At 37.9% G+C, this 20,223-nt stretch overlaps 1 protein-coding gene across 1 annotated transcript in view; it reads left to right on the top strand.

Annotated features, from left to right (window-relative positions):
• Nucleotides 1-10,930: 10,930 nt before the first annotated feature.
• Nucleotides 10,931-20,223, top strand: part of Smp_136510 (hypothetical protein) — a gene marked incomplete at its 3' end in the record, with an annotated part of 33,778 nt that continues 24,485 nt past the window's right edge. The window contains exons 1-8 of the mRNA XM_018790183.1: nt 10,931-11,203; nt 11,285-11,337; nt 13,128-13,188; nt 15,663-15,798; nt 15,834-15,906; nt 17,553-17,666; nt 18,870-19,116; nt 19,856-19,946. Of these exons, the coding sequence (XP_018655552.1) occupies nt 11,171-11,203; nt 11,285-11,337; nt 13,128-13,188; nt 15,663-15,798; nt 15,834-15,906; nt 17,553-17,666; nt 18,870-19,116; nt 19,856-19,946 (808 nt within the window). The 5' untranslated portion in view covers nt 10,931-11,170. The remainder of the gene's footprint in view (nt 11,204-11,284; nt 11,338-13,127; nt 13,189-15,662; nt 15,799-15,833; nt 15,907-17,552; nt 17,667-18,869; nt 19,117-19,855; nt 19,947-20,223) is intronic.

The following is a 20,223-nucleotide window of genomic DNA, read 5'->3' as shown; positions in this document are numbered from 1 at the left end:
CGACACATGTTAGAAGGCAGGGAATTTATGGTCTTTACGGATCACAAACCACTAACGAATGCACTAAAAGCGAGAGCTGATAAATACTCACCTCGAGAAGTCCGACACCTTGACTATATATCACAGTTCACAAGCGATATCCGACATGTCAAAGGTCAGGACAATCAGGCGGCAGATGCTTTATCTAGGCTAGAAATAAACGTGCTACAGCAGTCTACAGTAAACTTCGAGACGTTGAGAAACGAACAGGAGCAGGATTTAGAATTACAAAACCTGCTTAAAACAAACAATTCAAGTCTTAATTTAAAACAGTTCCCATCACCTGTCGATGGTATTCTAATCTACTGTGACACGACCAAGGCAATGCCGCGACCTTTCGTTCCCAAAAGTATGCGAAAGTTGATATATAATAACTTTCATTCTTTGTCTCATCCTGGCGCAAAAGCTTCAACAAAACTAATCAATGCCAGATATATATGGCCGAATTTACAGAAGAATGTACACAAATGGGTTAGAGAGTGTTCAGCATGTCAACAATCAAAGATAAATCGTCACACAAATTCACCCATAGGTGTTTTCTCGCAACCAGATGCACGTTTTGCCCATGTGCATATTGACTTGGTAGGTCCTTTACCACGTTCAAACGGTTTTAATTATCTTTTTACATGCATAGATCGATTTACCAGATTCCCTATAGCCATCCCGATAGCGGACATCACAGCGGAAACAGTAGCCAAAGTTTTCATGCAGAACTGGGTAACCATTTTTGGTACACCTATAACAATAACGACGGATAGAGGAGCGCAATTCGAATCCGAACTATTTAATAACTTGGCTAAACTTCTAGGCTCCAATAGGATACGCTGCACTGCATATCATCCTCAGGCTAATGGGATGGTAGAACGTTTTCACCGTCAGCTAAAAACCGCTCTTATATCTCACTCAAACCCCAATCAGTGGACAGAATTCCTACCGTTAGTTATGTTGGGAATACGAACATCTGTCAAAACTGACGCACAGTGTTCAGCTGCGGAACTGGTTTTCGGAACAACTCTGAGACTACCAGGTGAATTTATTAACCCTAATACTAACAGTCAAAAACTTAATATAGAAAATTATGTAGATCAACTACGAGATCACATGTCTAAACTTAAGCCGATTAATACTCGTGAACAATCGCGCGCCGTATATATACCTAAAGACCTAAGCAATTGCACGCACGTATGGATAAGATGTGACAAAATAAAAGCACCACTCAGTCCTCCATTTGAAGGTCCTTTCAAAGTCGTCTCAAGAAAATCTAAATATTTCGTGATAGAAAAACATGGAAACATCGACACAGTAAGTATTGATAGGCTAAAGCCGGCTTATCTAGATCATGAACCACCATACGTGTTGTTAGATCGTTTAACTGACAAATCCATTACGGAATCAAAATATAATGATGATAAATCTTTACAAATGACTAAAACGGTTCGCTGGGCACATCCGATTAGTCAGTCAAGGATGTTGACAGTTTCGACTGCAGGATAAATCTAACCACGTAGCTAATCAGACCCTGCATCTACTTAAAAATAATTTTTTTTTTCTTCATTCCGCCTCACATACAACTCCCCAGAACTTTTACCTTTGATATATAAGTGTTATGTTAAATATTTTTTTTAAATACTGGACACATAAGCTAGGTATTCCGAAACGATGGCTGAGGATTTTATTCAAACTCGTACAACTTACACTGGCAAATACAACGAATTCAAAAAGCAACCCAGGCGAGTTTTATAATTTCTTTTTCTGGTTAATTAACTATACTGGCTATACATATATACCATATGAACTAATTCTAAAAGTTTTCGGTCGAAGATATGTTTAGTAGCTTGATACAATTACTATGGTCAAGTACTTATTAAAGTTCTCATCATTTTTTTTTAAATTTCTGACATTTAAGAATCAATAACCGTGAAGATATGGTACAGTACGTTACTGTAAGGTTACTATCTTAGCCGCGTTGATTCCACATACCTAATTTTAAACACAACGTATAAAAGAACTGTTAAGTAATCATAACATTGAACTGACGATATGACTATCGTGGCTATGTTAACGTTAAACCAATTATTATTAGTGGCCCATACAAAACCCTGGAACTTAACACTAGCGTTATAAAAAAGACATGTTATGTCAATAGCTTATATATATACTTTTTTTCTCGGTTTAATAATAACGTAAAAAGAGTATTTGACACAACTGTACTTGATCCGCATACTCAATGCAATTTTTTGCTTCTTAACCGTATATTCGTTTCCGTTTTGTGGGTTACTCTGATGCACCCTTGGTTACGCACCTAGTTGTAAAAAGCGGTCATCGCCGGCTCAAGGTCATGCACTTGATCGATTTTGTTAAAGAGTCCAACTTCTAGCAAGTTCACCCTTTTACATATACGCATTACAAAAGAGTTTTTTTGTTGTTGCTGTTTTCATGGTTCTTCGTACACAAGATATCTACACTATGTTTATTTCCTTCCAGGATACCAATCCGTTCTGGAGGCCAAGCACTTACATGAACGGAACAATTATCAATTGCATTTATGTATTTCCATTTTGTATCTTATTGTTTTATGCAGGCAGTGGAGCAGTTCTTCAGGTTTGCTTGATTTTCACCATTACCTTTGAAGTAGACTCTTCTTTACTTTTTACTTGAGGGCGACTCAAGAGGCAGGTGAGTAAACACCTGATAGCCGGTCTGAGCATGGAAAAATCGTACCTCACCAACATGGTGTTGGGTAGCCCGCTCGCGGCACTTCCTCAGATATTCTTATTCCACATTCTCACACTTTCTCTTAAAAGCACGCAGCAAACCGTCAGCGATAGTTGTAGAAAAGATCACATGCTACAAAGATGACAAGCTGGTAAATGAAGAGACATCCATGGACTATCATTGAAAGCGTTAGTCGTAACTGATTGTAAGTCAAATAGTGAGCGAGTTGATAATTTCGCCTTGGGATGAGAAATAGAACTAAGGTGTTTTCGATAGATAGGTTAATCGAACCGACGTTCCTACGGAAGTCGATTCTAGGGGGAAGCTAATGTAACAGCTCAGGTTGGTTGGTTAAGAGTTGACCCCAAACAACCAAGCATATGCTAAAACAGTATTGTTCAAGTATTCATTCACTTCCTTACCTTTTGTAAGCGTTATATTCCCTACTATCTTATATGGAATGTTGAGAGCCTTTGTTTGTCTGAACAGATAATCCCACGCTCCACTGTGACTGCGCGAAGATCGAAATAAAGACCTATTCACTACTTCTCTGGTTTCTTCTATCAATAGCACGAGGGTTACCTTAAGGCACGAAATACCTTCGAAACCACTCATTCCTGACTTCTGGCTTGACTAGATCTGGGATCTTTCGATTATAAAGATGTTACAGACAAAGGCATTTTCAAGCCCATAATATTCGTGCCGTCTTTAAATCTATTTGAAAAATATGTCTGTAAAGGATAGAGTAATAACAAAGTCAGTGAACCATTGTTGAGACTTACGTATAAAATTTAAAGTGAGATAGACAATTAAAGTATTGAGACTGAGATAGGATAAAATGATAAGGTTACATATGAACACTAAACTCACAAAAATTTCCATAGGAACGTAGAAAAAATTGGTGGTCGTTATAATCTGGTTGTTGGTTAAGGCTGTAAGAACGAAAAAAATAAAGGATTTTCGTATGCGTATGAATGATTAAAAAAATATTCCTATTCATTTCTTTAGCTGGTCTAATAAAACGCGAATATAAAACACTGGATTATCCACTGTGACCTCTGATATGATGTTGATTGGTAGGGTCTTGTTGATTCTGTATTCCATATCTACAGAATGAGACAGTATTAAACCTTTGATGGATTGCTTTAGTCCTTCACCTAGCCACATTGTATAAGTTTCAAGATTGTGATTATGAGGTTGTCATGTCGTTCTGCCTATAAACTGTATCCACAGTTAAATGTAAGAGTTACCGTGTAGGTTGACGAGCGTGAAAGCCTATCCATAACTTAGATTAGAATTATATATTGGTTTCAGACCAGGCTCGGAATGTTGGGCTTTAATATAAAATGAACAGTCTCTAAACAATGCCATGAAGGTACTTTCACCGATGAATTATTGTAAGGTCAAATATTTGATGAAATGTACGTCACAAAAATTGGTTCTTAAAGAAATATGAAAGTCCAAAAATCCAAAAGCCTATTACTAAAGAAAAAATAAACCATATTTACCAACAGAAATAATCTCTAATTAAATAATACGTTTGGGATTCTGAAGAGAAGTATACTGTATCTGAGTCTCGGTGTAAACATAAACACTGAGGTGCAGGTAAATCAAGATGACAAATCTCGAATATGACTACACAAGCATTCTGAATACCATAGCTAACCACAATCCATCACTGCTTAAAATAATAATATAGCGACGATCGGAACAAGATACACATATTCCAATAAAAATCGGTTGATTGCGGTCATTAACATCAACAACGGGAATATTCGAGCAACCATTAAGAAATTATGTGCTTGCGTATGTCCATTCTTTTGAAAACTCGTTGTCTATGAATGACTTAAAACGATTATCATAGTGGAGCGTCACATTATCTTGATGATGATCACTGTTCCGAGACAATCTGAATAGTCCCAAGAAGTTGTTCTTTTCCACCAAGTGACGAACTTATATAAGTGCAGGAATTCTGCCACCTCTATCAAAGGTAAATTCCTTATGATCGTGCTGATAAATTTTATGTTTATCTGAATGCTTCGGCAAAATGTTTTCTCCCAACGATGGTGAGAGACCAGCTAAAAGTTCTAACAACAGCGAATCAGCAACACGTAGTGTATTTATTGAGAATGGAGTTTTCCAACGACTTCTCCAACATCTCAAACGAAATATATCTTCCAGTGGTAAGAAGTGTGACCAATATAATTGGCAAACAACTGCCAACTGAGCTAGTCCAAGCGACTTCTCAGGAGTCCTTAAAGAGGAAACTTGACTTATTCTTAAGGACTAAGGATAACATATTATTATGATTTACCGAATTCTTTTTTTCCTCTATTATCGTTCATATACCTAGGTTTTTGCCTGGAGGTATTGGTGATCCACTGCTACTAGACACGGAAGCCCGTTAAGCGAAAGCTTCTTCTATTCCGTCCTCAACCATTTGAACCATTTGACAGTTCTGTTTAAATGTCTATTAATCGGGACTGAGGGTTTGGAAGAATGTAATAGTTATCCCGTTCCTTGAAACCAATGATTAACTGTGATCATTAAACGCCACTCAATTTTTCTAACTAATACTGTGTCTTAATAAACGCAAACGATCTTCCTTACTGTTATTCAAGTTAAAGGAGAGATTTTGGCATGAGAATAACACAGTATTAGAGTAAACCTTTCATTCTTAGTGAACCCTTTTGTTGTAAGAGATTTTGCTGTTATAAAAAATATGAATATTTAGATGTTTTAGATCATGTCTTGAAATAAAAACGTTTTTGAACCGATTGTAGAGTAAGTGAATGGATTATCAATGCAAAGAAAGAGAGCATATGGTTTTTCTTTTCTGGATACAAAACTTGAATATGGAGACTTACAAAAGGTAATGTGACATAATGTGATTTCAGGAAGAGCGAGTGAGCGGATAGATGACCATGAGGAGTAAATTACAGAAAAAGCGCAGTACAAAAACTCAATTCGCGTGACAACTTTCAGGTACGCGTCAGGAATGTCCCGGATTTAATCAACGTTATTGATTTAAAAATCAGAAATGTAAATTACCAGGAGGCCGTCGAATTCGAAACGTGACGTTCAATCAATGGGTTCATGTTTCAGGTATGAAGCGGATATTCTTAAGAAGGTACGACGGTCATAGGTTAAAAGTCCTTCCGAACTATTTCTTATTCTATCAAGACGCTACAACATATTTCCTATTTTTACATTACCATGTTTTAATATTTTCATCCATCTACGAAGAGGAAGTTTAGTCCTGATGTGATTTACACTTTTCCATCTTTTGATGTGTCCATGAGCAACAAAAGTACCACTTTCGATCCAAAAAACATGTACTGAGCTTAACTTTCGGTAGGTTGATTTTTTTAGTTTTACCCAAGTTAATAGTTAGCTGTGGTTTTGCCTTAGCTTACTACTCAGTCTTTACAGTTTTCCACGTCAAGGCTAGTTTTAGCATACTCTAAACTTTTGTACCACATGTTCTATCCGTTTTACTCGTTTTTACGTGGGTTGTTTCTTGGTGTTATGGTCATTGAGCAAGACTACAATTTATGGACAAGCAATTCAGAAGCGTTTGTAGGATTTCAAAGTCACCGCATCTATTTCAATGCCTGATGTTCACGTGTGATCGGTTCACAGCGGATTTTTAAAAAAAACTTGACAATTGAGCGGCTACAACAAATGGAACTACTAAGAAGTTCCTTTATTTGTGAGTGGTAATCAAATAACTTGTGAACCTTATACAGACTACCGTGATGATGTTGTCTTTCGATGTTATATTCTTTGAAGGATTAGGTTTGCTAGAATAGGATTGTTTGCTCGATCCAGATTGAGAATAATGCAAATTATGACAGTCGTTGTGAGCTGGATAATAAAGGCGCCAGTAACACTGGCTGAAGCCTGGCACTACAGTATACACGGACAATTAGAGAAAGTACATACACCTACATAGATTTGGTTATGTGCATCATATTGTTATCCACAAGCGGCATTTTGTGGACCCAACAACTAGAGTTCACATAAACAATATTGAAGCTAAGTGGTCGAGGCTGAAAGAGTTTTTGTGACTTTATCATGGTTCCAGAGGCCAACTATTAGGAAGCCACATGGATGATTTCCTCCACCGTAGGCATTACGATTTTAGGACCTTTCAACCTCTTTCTAACCTTGACAAGTTATTGAACCGTGTTAAAGAAGTGTATTCACTTTAATTCCTTGGTTTTGCATAACACTCTATACTTACTGTTTTCTGATTGGCCAATATTTCTCAAGATCATCAACCTCGACAGCGAACTTGCTTTTCAAGTGCGACTGCGGTCTACAAAATGAACGTAGATGGCTGGACTCCTGTCAATAGAATTAAAAAGAATCGAGTATCACCTATAGAAACTCAGAACACCCCAGGTTCTGTAGTGCAATCAGCTGGTGAATTGATCGTGCAATCCACACCTAGGATTGTCCAACCAGTCTGCGAAAAGCATGAAGATCCGAAGCGCATTCTAAATGCCAAACAAAAAACCCTAACTTCAACGTGCCTAAAAACTTGTGAAAACGATCACGGTCCGAGACGATTCTCTGGTACTCATGGGTCTTAAAGACAAATCTGACCTGATCTAATCTTAGTTTGAATGACAAAAATGACATGACACTCTGGGATGAGTTGAACGGGAAACTCGTAATGACCGGAATCGAGCCACTGACAGTGATGCAGCTTACTCAGAGAAATGATTTCAAGCACCGCGATAATCCCAAACTCTCTCTAGTGACGTCTGCTAAAACTGCTGACGTACAGGACGTTTTGCTGGCCAGTCACTTTGTGAAGTCAGATGGGACGTAAGAATACTGCCTGATGTATCGTTTTCTCACCAGGAATATCCCTAAGGAATCTTGCGAGACGTTCTTTAGCGGAGGAAATTTCATTGTGTAGGTTGTCCCAGTAACTCCATAGAACTCTAAGAAGTGAACCTGAGCCCTGACTTGGTGTATCAGAAACTGCAGCGTCTAACCAAGGACACTCTGACCTGGATATGGTTCTTTATGCTGTAGTAGGGAGAGTGGCTTCACTCGTATGAAAACCGTTTAGCATGATGTTCTCACATTCGCTAAACCGAGGCACGGTACCGGAAAATTGGAAGCTGACTCAAATTGCCACATTTTTCAAAGGAACTCAACGCAGAGAACTCTCAATCTTTTGGCCTGCAGCACTTCTCTCAAAAGTTATGGAGTTAACCATATCTGACGGTCTACGTTACCACTTACTATCCATAAACTCACCCAAACAGCACAGTTTCAGGAATTTTCATTGCAGTATAACCAACCTGCTGACTGTAGTGGACAGATGAAAAACCATGCTTGATTACAAGGTGGAGATTGATATCCTTTACCTTGACTTCTCAAAACCTCTTGATAGAGTCAGCAATATACGTCTCATCAATAAGCTCAAACGAATAGGTAATAATCTACTGTCAGTCGACTGGCTTACTTCACATTCAAATAATTGAGTTTTTAAGGTCAGGGCAAACTACGCACTTTCTTAGGCTACAGGATGTTCTAGTGGGGTCCCCCACAGTTCAGTACTAGGGCCTCTGCTTGCCTCGATTTACATAAACGACTTTCTCAGAAGGTATCGTCTGGTTCATTACTTTCCCCTGACGGTGTGAAACTCTGGGGAGACGTTTGCGACCAAGGTGACAAGCTGACACCACAAGAGGATTTGACTTGGCTTCAAAGTTGGTCGGGTAACTACGGATTTACCTTTAACACTTCAAAGTGTATAGTAGTCCATTTGAGATGTTATATACTACGAATACAACTTAGGTAAGTGCTTTCTTGTGGTTCCTCAAGTGAAAAATATCTAGAAGTGTTGATACCCTACGATTCGAAGTCTTACGCTAACCGCTGCAAAAAATTCATTTCGAGCAGATGTCGCACTAGTAACATTGAAGCTCATTACTGGTCAGTTCGATGGAATAACTTTCAACACAATCTTCAACTGTTTTATTCGTCCCCATTTAGAGTATGAAAATATGGTGTTCCTTCCCTTACTCCAACAGGATGAGGATATATAGGAGCATATCCAGTGGTGAGCCACGAAATCAGTTCAAGGACTCAAATTCAAGACTTATGAAGAGTGTCTCTAATCAGTGAACATTAACCCATCGAAATTCAGGCGTCTTAGGGGTGACCTTCTTATGACTTACAGTATCCTTAATACTTCTGGTCATCCCCTTAAACATCTTCTTAAGCTTAGTCACAACACTAACTTAAGAGGTAACACCCAGAAACTGGAGACCCTACATAGCAGAACAGACTGCAGACACAACTTCTACTCCGTAAGAGTTGTCGAGTGTTGGAATTCGCTGCCGACTGAGCTAGTCCAAGCGACTTCCCAGAAGTCCTTAAAGAGGAAACTTGACTTATTCTTGAGGACTAAGGATAACATATTATTATGATTTACCAAATTCTTTTTTTCCTCTATTATCGTTCATATACCTAGGTTTTTACCTGGAGGTATTGGTGATCCACTGCTACTAGACACGGAAGCCCGTTAAGCGAAAGCTTCTTCTATTCCGTCCTCAACCATTTGAACCATTTGAACACTAGGGCTAGGTTTCAACTCATTCAAAACTGTGCGTTACCGTCTGGTTCCGCCTATTGGATTGTGATAATCGTACGCTTATGTCATTGTTAACCACTGTTTCCCTCCCAGATTATATTACTAAATTTCACACTTCTCCAGCACATAACATATGTATTTGTATATACCTCTGAGCTGGACACAGTCCTGCCGAAGGTTGAACATTACATTTAGTGGTAAAAGTTGGATACGGTTTGCTCACAGCCCGACTAACGTACATTATACAACAGCTGTCCCACTATATAAAACATTATCCCTAGTCACAAGAAACTCAAATACTGCAAGCATTGAGGATAGTAGTTTTTCGGTTGGGGCAGTTGTATATACTATGTAGTCTATACTATTTAAAATATATAGTCTAAGAATAAATGAGACTTAAGTCTCATGTATTCTTAGTTGTGGTTGTCGAGTTGACTTGGAATTGCGCTATTACTGGCTGATGTCGATTGCCTTAATTTCTAATTGATTTCATTGTATGTGACCACAGTTCTTTGCTCGCTTTTCTTCTCCTTAATAACTTCGAGTAAGAATGCTATTGTGCACGTCCCCTCAGCACCAAAAGTACTTTCCGAGAGGACATAGACATGGGGTTGTAGACTCGTATATCATATCCAAGTCTACCTGACAATTCAGGATATCAGCGGCACCTAGTATCTCATTCCATGTCTTGAAATCACCAGGGTATAACAGTGTTTGATAGTCTAGAGTATTAGAAAGACCAATAATAAAAAAATCAGAGGAGGACTGGTTCAAGCATTGAGCCTGACGACGCTCTACTTGTCACTGAAAACCAATCTGACAGTAGAAGTTCTGAAGGCTTGTAACCTCCTGGTTGGGATCCGCGAGATGATAACAACCGATGGTTAAAGACTTTAAATGACATGGCTCAAAATCGTTTGCAATGGAGAAGGTGCATCCACTCTTTCTTGTTCTCCCAAATTCTAATCTGAATTCTTCGTGTCCCAATTTTTTTCTTCCAAATTTCACTAGATTTTACTCCTTGAATAACATCTTGAAACCCTAATCTTTCCGATTACTGCTTATACTCATACTACCTCTACCACTATGGGATATGAATCGATAGCTGCATCTGTGTGCTAATGTGGTATGGCAACTCGAGCTGATGTACATACGTACGAAGTTCTACGTTGTGACTGACTGATTGACCTGTTTAGGTAGTCTAAGGACCTCATTACGTACCCGATTTTACTCACAGAATTTACTTTCTGACAAAGGATGCGGTTCCGCACCGTTTTGAATGATGAGTGAAACATAAGAGGAACCAAATAGTCGTATTTTAGTTAGAGTCCATCTATTTCAGGCCGTCAACATGTTTTTGCTGCATGATATATTTGAGAGGAAACATTGTGAATCAGGAAGAATATAAATATCTAGAGGATAAATTCAGAGGGATTCATTTACCATTGCCACTGTTTAGTTGACTTTTTGTGAAGGTTGAACATTTACGTTAGCCTTGGTAGTACTGCAGGTGTTTTTCTTGTATCCTTTTTATTACGAACGTTTTCATCATTTCAGGTTATTGATGGACCCAAATAAAACTTAAACCTCTTCGTTCCTAAGAGCTCTTTCCTACAATCCGACGCAGATACCAATCAATATTCTGCTGTTTTTAGCCATCGATATTAAAAGTCTGATCTTTGACTTATAACCAGGGAAATTTCTATTGAAGCAGTACTAGTAGAATTTGTGTTGCGTATGGCTGTCCAGTTCACTATTTTGTCTCCAAATTTGGGCTCAGGGTGACTTAATACAAATATGGTTGATGTACTGAATAAATTAACCTTTGAAGTAAGTTCTGAAAAACTTTGGATGGTATAGTGTTAAAATCATAAAAATGAATTTCATACTAGTACTGTTTTTCTCTTGCAGGAGAGGAACGAAGAAAGTTTTGAGGATTATACAGCTGTGACTGATTGGGAAGTGTGAGTTACAACTGCTCAAATTTACTATCTGTAAATTAGTTTCTTCATTTTACCTATCAATGTAAGGGTGACGGGAGCTCCCGAAATACCTTATTTCAGATGTTTAAAGCACCCCTTGAGTAGCATAAAATTTCATTGCAATCCTTACTAGCTTCGGATACAAAATGGCAGTCAGAAAGTAACAGTTTGTTAGGTTGTGATCCAGTCACCCAAGTAGTTCAGGGGATTCATGAAAAGCGTGTCACTCAATTTTAGTACTTATTATTAGTGTGATTGTGTTACTGTCAATGAGACTGAAGCATGTAAATGAAGCCTGTGAACTGTCTAAAAAGAGTACCTCAAACAGTCAGGCTAGTACTTAAGTGTCCCAAGTAGTCGCTCTATTAGCTCAACAAACCATTATTCACACACAGTGCTGTTAAAGGTATGAGGGCAGTTATCAATTCCCGGTTGCCCACACCGTGGAAGGGTTCTTCTAGAGGTACCTGAAAAAGAAATTGGGTTAGGAGTGGTCTTAATGACCTGAGAGTGTAGCCGCAGTGCCTAAGGGACAACTGCTTGAGGTCGGTCACACACGGCCTTTTTGTGGGTAATTTTTGTTTTAGCTCCGTACTTGTTGGCTCCCAAATACCCTGATACGGCCGAGAGTGGGGAGAGTCTGCTCTCCCCCTCGAAATGCTCTCACATGGCCAGCGAATATATAGCCTCTGCCAGTGAAGTCCTACTCACTGCCTTCTCTAGATGGGGATGTTGTTTACGAAATTGAGAGGACGAAAAGCGAATATCTGGTGTTTTAACGGAGTTGGCGGATATGGTGAATCCACCTAGGGGAGTTGGAAAACTCTGATTCCAAACCAATGGTGTACATGGGCTCCAGTATCCTGAAGGAACAAATGGCGTACGAATCAATCATTGATCACCGGCTACCATGGGATTGCACCTCCTCACGATGCTCCACTGCCTTGTGTACTAGACCTTCAGGTCAAAGGCTCGGGGTGTGGCCCCCTAAGAAAACCACCTGCTTCAGTCTGGGCACCTGGGCAGTATCACAGCCCTCACACAAATCGAATGAGATTTGTGAGGCGCATATATATCTGGTGCTTCCTTGTACCAATATTTATGTGTTTAAATAAATAAATAAATAAAATCCGTACTTGTTGGGATCTGACCGCCGGAGACAGATATCTATGGGGTAAGGCGAGGTGTGCATTTTTAGGGTCGACCTTTTCTAACCCCACCCCTCCTTGTGGGAAGGCAGCATCGCTGTTATGCTGGTTGTCTGAAGGAAACGCCTTACTGCTGTCACACCTCTGTACAGTCAGCAGTACGACTTCGCCTTCAGACCTTGGGTTTGCTGCTTTTAGTATTACCGCTCTTCAACCAATCTGTCTGGCATGGTAGGACCTTGGAGAACGATTGTTCCATCCAGTATAGCTCGATTGGTTCATCACGATAGGCAAGCCCGACCACCACGTCAAGGTAGCAGCAACGGTCGGGACCATTATTCACTCCTATTTGTGATCCATTATTTTCACAGTACGTTTGTCAACGACCGATAAGAGTGAATAGTGGTAGGCAACTTGTTTATCTTTATGATCGTCGTTAACCTGGATATTTCGGATGGTCTGGTGATGCTATTTTTTGTCTGGAACCAATTAGGTGATCGGAAGTTCGGGTCCGTTATCTATTAATTAAGTACTTTAGTCACCAATAAATTGCCATGATTCTATTGGATGAATAACTTACACATTTCATTGTTATTACCTTATCGTCCATTTCTCACATTTCAGTTTTACACAAGAACTTGAAAATGTTTTAACCAGTTGGATGATAAAACAGGATACTGAAGTCGTAAGTTTCACTGATCAAGCTTTTTAGATATTTCCACAATTATCTTGTCGTTTACCTTTCTCCTATCATTATTTTCGCTATGAATTGTTTTGCATTGATAAATAATGTACTGTTACCTCACATATTCCATGTTATGTCTGTTTGTCTGGGTGAAACTGATGTAGAGGATATAAATAGTATGGAAAAACGTGAGACGTCGGGATGTTATAAACTAGCTACTAAATAACGATTTGCTTCACAGTACTTTTCTTTTTATTGAATTATTATGAAAGCCTTATCTGTAACAATGAAAAAGAATGTACTTAAGTAGGCAACAGCATAATTTATACATTTCTGTTCCACATAAAGTTTGGAATTGCTATGTACTAATTAATTCAACATGTAATAAATCTTTTGAAAATTTTCATACACTCAAAAACTAATCATGCGTTTGGGATAATTTTTGTATATCTCCATTTGTGGCAATTATTTTCCTCTTAATGTTTAGGAGTGAGCAATCTAGTGCTTCTGAAAAGCACTTGATTTTCAGTCACTGATTTCGGGTTTACAAATTGCACTTCTTTATCAGCTGGGTAGTTGTAGCTTAACTTTTACTATCTTGACAGATGGTTGGACTTGGATACCGCGATGACCTCGTATGACTATTTTGACTGGAAAACATGTTCCTTTGAGTTTTACCCTGTCAGGTATGTCGGTTGGAAGGCATTAAAACTAAAATGTCCGATGGCGGGGTTGTGCTTCTGACTGCACTGTGTGACGACAGTAGGATGTTCCCACAGAAAAATCAATATTTACTACCTGTAACAAAATGGAGGAGGTCCAAATAGGTCAGCCCTAAAAATAACACCGTCGCAGGTGTAGTTTTCAGAATACAGGGCTGCGACATCAAGGACTACTCACCAAAAGGCCATATGTAACAGGCTCTGGGCTGTTCAGTCATGCTTTTAGGTAGTCAAAACTTCTACTAATACATTTCCGTATTTAGGTCTCTTAAGAAGTATCCTCCCACGGTTTGGGAAGTCAAGTAGTGACGACTGCCTACACAACTAACAGCACTCAAGGCTATCTTGTTCACGATTTATTGATCAAATATTCACTTTTAGTCTGGTTTCAGAACATACTGACGCCCGGCTGTAGCTGTACTCCTTGACCTTGGGTTATCACTTGACTCTGTTGACTGGGAGGTTCTGTGGTAATATTTGTCATTGAAAGCTGCAGTAAAGAAGTACATAAACCTCTTAAAGGTTCTGCTCAGATACTTGGTCGAGTCAGAGCTTATAATGAATTGTCAGCCTCAAGTAATGTTCTTCATGGTTGGCCAGTGTTCCCATTTTTGCTTGATTTTGTCATAGATTTCCTCTTAGAAATAACGATTCACTTAAATAAATCAAAACTTGGTAATGATACCTACAGATTCACTTAAATGTTCAGGATTTAATCTCCTACTAGGAGGATAACTTATCGAATCTGTAGATTACGTTATTTATTTATTTATTTTATTTATTTGAACACACAAACATTGATACAAGGAAGCACCAAATACATATGAGCCAGTAGCAGTTATTATTGATTTGTGTAAGGGTTGTGATACTACCCGGGTACCAAAACCGAAGCAGATTACCTAGTCCTATTTGATAAAGATTCTGACAAAATGCATTGTTTTTATCATCTTAAGCAACAATGTAAGCATGTTTGGAATGTTTTTTTCCTCTAAATACAAAATGTCACTTCATTAATGGTCTATGTCATCGCCTGTTTATGGTAGTGAGTGAAGTAGTTAGGTGTATTGACCGCCTGATTTGTCTTGCAAGTCTCATCAGTCCCCATGGGTTGGTGTTTGACAAAATTTTGCTACGAACTGACAAAGCTCAGTCGATGTTTGTCATCTTGCATCACTTGTGACACAGGTGATATATCCGTCTTCCAATCGAAGGGCGTGTATTTTGGGCAGCAGTCCTCTTGTATGACTTTATGGATATAAAATATGGTCTTTAAAACCCTGATTCCAAACCAATGGTGCACATGGGCTCCAGTATCCTGAGGGAACAAATAGCGTATGAATCAATCGTTGGTCAACGGCTACCATGGGATTGCATCTCCTCACGATGCTCCACTGCCTTGTGGATCAGATTTTTTGGTCAAAGGCTCCGGGTGTGGCCCCTTAAGAAAACCACCTGTCTCAGTTTGGGCATGTGGGCAGTATTTTAGCCCACACATAGATCAAGTGACTTGTGTGGTGCATATGTATTCGGTGCCCCTTTGTACCAATATTTATGTGTTTAGATAAATATAAATATATAAAAATAAACACCGCTGAGGAGTCCCATAATAGGACGAAACGGCCGTCTAATGCTTCCAGGTTTTCCATGGTGGTCTAGCTTCAATTGACTCATGATTTCAACTATGAAGATATAAATAAATTTAAATAGTTGTTATTATACTTATTTCTAATGTGATTAACCATTTATTTTTAGTCTTCAGTTTGTGGACGTCTTCAATTTTGTGGAAATTTAAAATTTGGCGAGAGGATCTTCAATTTAAATTACTATAAATCTTGCATTGAATCTGAACAAACTAAGAATTCAACCCATACAATTACATCTGAAAGTGGTAGGTGTATAGTGTCTTCATTCAGATTATTCTAGTTCCGAGAAGCTATGTTCATGCTATTACTCCCATGCCTGATTTCAGTGGACGATTTATTATTCCATTATTCTGGTAAGTTTTGTGTTTAATTCTCTGCAGGTTGAGGGTGTGTGGGGATAAGGGAGTTTTAACCTGGGAACAAAGTGCCTATCTTGTTCTCTTTAATTTTCAATGATTTGTTTTAGTTGATGTCAACTGATCATAACTGTTAATTTGCTTTTATATGACATTTGGGTGACTTTTGAGCAACGCCAAATTTACCGTGAGGAAATGCACCTGCTTACTAGGGTCGAAAAAGTGTTATAAATTAGTGTGGAAAATCAGAAGTGCAATTTAAAGTTGAAGGTTAGGGTTAGATATTACAATTAGTGTTTTCATCACAAACTGACAGCTGTAATGCCATAATGCTATTTAACTATATGGATGAATGAATTTTACGCCAAAATCCAAGACTCACTATATTAAATCTAATTGTTTCGTCCATAAATCACAGTCTTATCGAGATTTATTAATTACTATAATTATCCTAAAATGTGTTAAAGTCCTTTGAATACGACATCTCAGAGGAAGATATGAAATCATACTTGCTCATACAGGTAACTTTCAAGGTGTGATTGTGAGATAATAACTTATACTAACTACCACGAGGAAAGGTACGTAGAGAATAGACTAAATTAAAGAAGTCAAAGTGGACATGTCATACAAGATCGATTTTTAAGAAATCCATGTTGCGTATCATTGATAAATTATTCAGTCAGTAAATAGTTGGAGAGTTCATCACTAATAATTCTTATCATAATCCTCGAGATAACTGGAGTAATATTTATGGAGCGATAACTGTTCATGTCAGTCTTATCTCCAAATTTGTAATGTGGTATGATGTACGTTGTTTTCCAACAGTAAGGGTAAGAACCTGATTCCATAGAGAGAGTAAACAGCTTTAAAAGAAGTTGAATATCTGGACCACTATACTTGTAGAGAAATGATTAAATCCCGTCTGCTCCGTAACTTCTTAAAACCGTAAGGGTATTTGTAACCTTACTAATTTTCAAGCATGTGAAGGAGATAGATTTTGTTGAGTTATTAGTCACGCATATAACTCTTGAAGCAGCGCCATTTATGAATTCTTTGTCAATTGCCAAATTACAAATGAAAAGGTATGCTATAGTTTTAGAGTCGTATATAAAACTGTTTTTATGCAGGATGCATGGTATATCAACATTTTGCGTTAATTTAGCGCGTTTATTGAAAAGGAGAATTAAGTTTTGTACTTTTTAGCTAGTAATAAGTGCTAATAACTCCTCATTAATGGCTTTTAACCTATGTTTCTCTTTCATTTGGCTAAAAATTATAGTTGTTTGTGCAACTGCTGTGAAGTCGTTTGACTTAAAATAACGTTTCTGTAGGCGTCTTAGTTTATGACGATATTTAGCTGGTATATATAATTCGTATGGTTTACTAAACCTGTACGTTATAATTGGTGAACAGGAATTTAGACAAGAGTTAACGGTCAAATAGAATTTGATTGCATCCATGAGACTATTATATGAGAAAAATTCATCCCAGTCTGAGAGTTTGTTCAGTGAGCGCAGGAGGTCCCATCATACAGTTTTTTGCATTCATAAATTGTTCTTGCTTTAGTCAATTACTATCGTATAACACGTCTCTTCTTCTTCTTCTTCGTTGTTTCTTATCTTTTCATGTTCGATAATATTTAGGTTTGGTTTATCTCATGCATTCATTTTAAAACCTGATGATGGTGAGATTAAAGGTGGGACACGACTTAGTTTATTACTTAGTTCAGTTGAAATGGCTGTTTATGCAACACGATGGTGAGTTTAATGAGTGTAAAATGTATTTATTGTTAACATCTTTTCTATTGTGAAATAACTTCAGAATCAACACATGAATTTGTCTGATTCCATTTAGCTCAATAAAATAACCACTTATTCAAGTATCTGATCAGACCCCTTTCTTTAGTAGAATATTTTTTCAAAGAATTGATTTTAGGGGGGAGGTTAAACCTATCCTTCCTGTTGCCAACTATACATTCAATATAGAAAATAGTCTATATCCATTTAGCATACATTTCGTCTACGGCAAACTTCTCACAATTCCTACATTTATTAGTATTTACGAGAAAAAGTTAAGTGTAAAGGCTTCTTACATCAACATATATTGTTTCCTATTATGACAAATTACCAGGTACAGACTCGTGTAAATGGTTTTAAGGTACATTTTAATTGTGATGGCTAATTATACTGCCCGGTCACCGGGACCTAAGTAGTTGATGCAGGATTTTCAATGATTTGTTTGCATTATATGTTGATTAATATTGTCATTTTTAGGTTGTTCATATCTGTGAAGAGAGTCCACAAAACGAATGAATTCATAATATTATACTTTAATTGTTTTTGTCTGGAATTATATTCACTATGACAAGGAGTGGTTTATCACATTTTCTTTCCTGTACCTGTACATACAGATCAAACCTGAATTGTTTAATTATAATAGACTTTATAAAATGAATCGAAATTGGCGCTCATTGTTTGTTAATATTATTTATTTATTTATTTGTATAAACACATAAATATTGGTACAAGGAAGCACCAGATATATATGCGCCTCACAAATGTCATTTGATTTGTGTGAGGGCTGTGATACTGCTCAGGCACCCAAACTGAAGCAGGTGGTCTTCTAAGGGGGCCACACCCGGAGCCTTTGACCTAAAGGTCTGATCCACAAGGCAGTGGAGCATCGTGAGGAGATGCAGTCCCATGGTAGCCGTTGACCAACGGTTGATTCATACGCCATTTTTTACCTCAGGATACTGGTGCCCATGTGGAGCATTGGTTGGGAATCAGAGTTTTCTAACTCCCCTAGGTGGATTTTCCGTGTCCACCAACCCGGTTAAAGTGCCGGACATTCGCTTTTCGTCTTCTCAACAAAGACTATCTTTGAAGGAGATTATTTTTAACGTTTCCCTTTGAATTTGATGTCTTTTACTATTAGTATTATTATTTGCATTAGTATAGTCCTGTACCAGTTTTGGTGGAACATTATGGACCTTCATATTTTGGTTTGGCTGCTTCATCTTGCCTTAAATCAAGTGATTATACGAATTATCTTCATAATAATGTCAACAATGTATCATCGTCATTGTCAACTTCCAATCGTATTGGTTCATTAAATATTGATTTTACTAGTTGCCGTATTGAAGGTGAAATATTAGCGAACTGTACACATCTTAGTGGGTTAAAAGAAATATTCCTTACTAAATTGGTGAGTAAGTTGTGTTTTAAACATTCTGTCAATTTCCAGGTAGTATTTGTTTTTATTACCTGGGCATAGAAAAACTACTAACTGGTATGGATTTGGATTCAGTCAGCCATTCAACTACAACGTAGGACCAGGCATATATATGCATCGGTCCAAGTCGCCATACCTCATTAGCACAACAATATTAACTTAGAGTGATACATTATGCACACCAAGACTGTGAGATAGCGACATTTACAGTTGAGGAGAGCAAGTAATACTAATACTAGTGATAATAATATAAGTATCAATAGCTTTGAAAATAAAAGGAAACAAGAAATGTAGTGCAAATTGATAAAGCAGAAAATCCGTTGACTGAAAAGTATAGAAAAAGATAATGTTAGGGATTTAGAGGATGATGAATGTATCTGCCTCACTGCATCACGTTTGTTGTGCATCCATTACAATTTATTGCAGTTAACTGTATGTTGGGGAAGGTACTTCAGAAGTAAACTTCCTTAAACTCTAGACTTCTGAATAATATGTATAATTGGTGAACATTCTCCAAGTTTTGTATGTCAACATGGAAACGTTTCTAAAATAACTTTCGAAATCCATCTATTTAGCTAGAACACTTTATTATTGCGATTCAAGCAAGGTTTCGTTGAAAGCTAGAATTCAAACAACTCAATTATTTATAAATGTACTTTAAAACGTGTTCGTTTTGTCGAACTGATTTTTTGATGTCTTTTTTATTGTACAGGGTTATCCTTGGAGTGTGAATTATCCTGTTCCAAAGTTAGATATTTCAGCCAGATTCATATATCGTCTACCATCATGGTCTTCATTACGAGGTAAGTTGTAAACGTGTCGTATATTATATTCACTTACTTATGCCTGTTACCCCTCGTGGAAGAGCATATGTCGCCCCACCAGGATTCTCCATCGAACTCTGTCCTGGGCGATCCTTTAGAGTTGTTTCCATTCGCTATTCATTCTTTTGATATCTGCTTCCAATTCCCGACGCAATGTGTTCCTTAGTATCTCTCTTTTCCGCTTGTAGCTCTTCTGGGGTACTGCCAGTCCCAAACCCCGGGTAAAGGGTTGGGCATGAGGTTAACAACTCCATCC

Source organism: Schistosoma mansoni, chromosome W (genome assembly GCF_000237925.1).
Source record: "Schistosoma mansoni strain Puerto Rico chromosome W, complete genome".
Taxonomy (NCBI): Eukaryota; Metazoa; Platyhelminthes; class Trematoda; order Strigeidida; family Schistosomatidae; genus Schistosoma; species Schistosoma mansoni.
The sequence above is the reverse complement of the archived record's forward strand: the minus strand, read 5'-3'. Positions and strand labels throughout refer to the sequence as shown.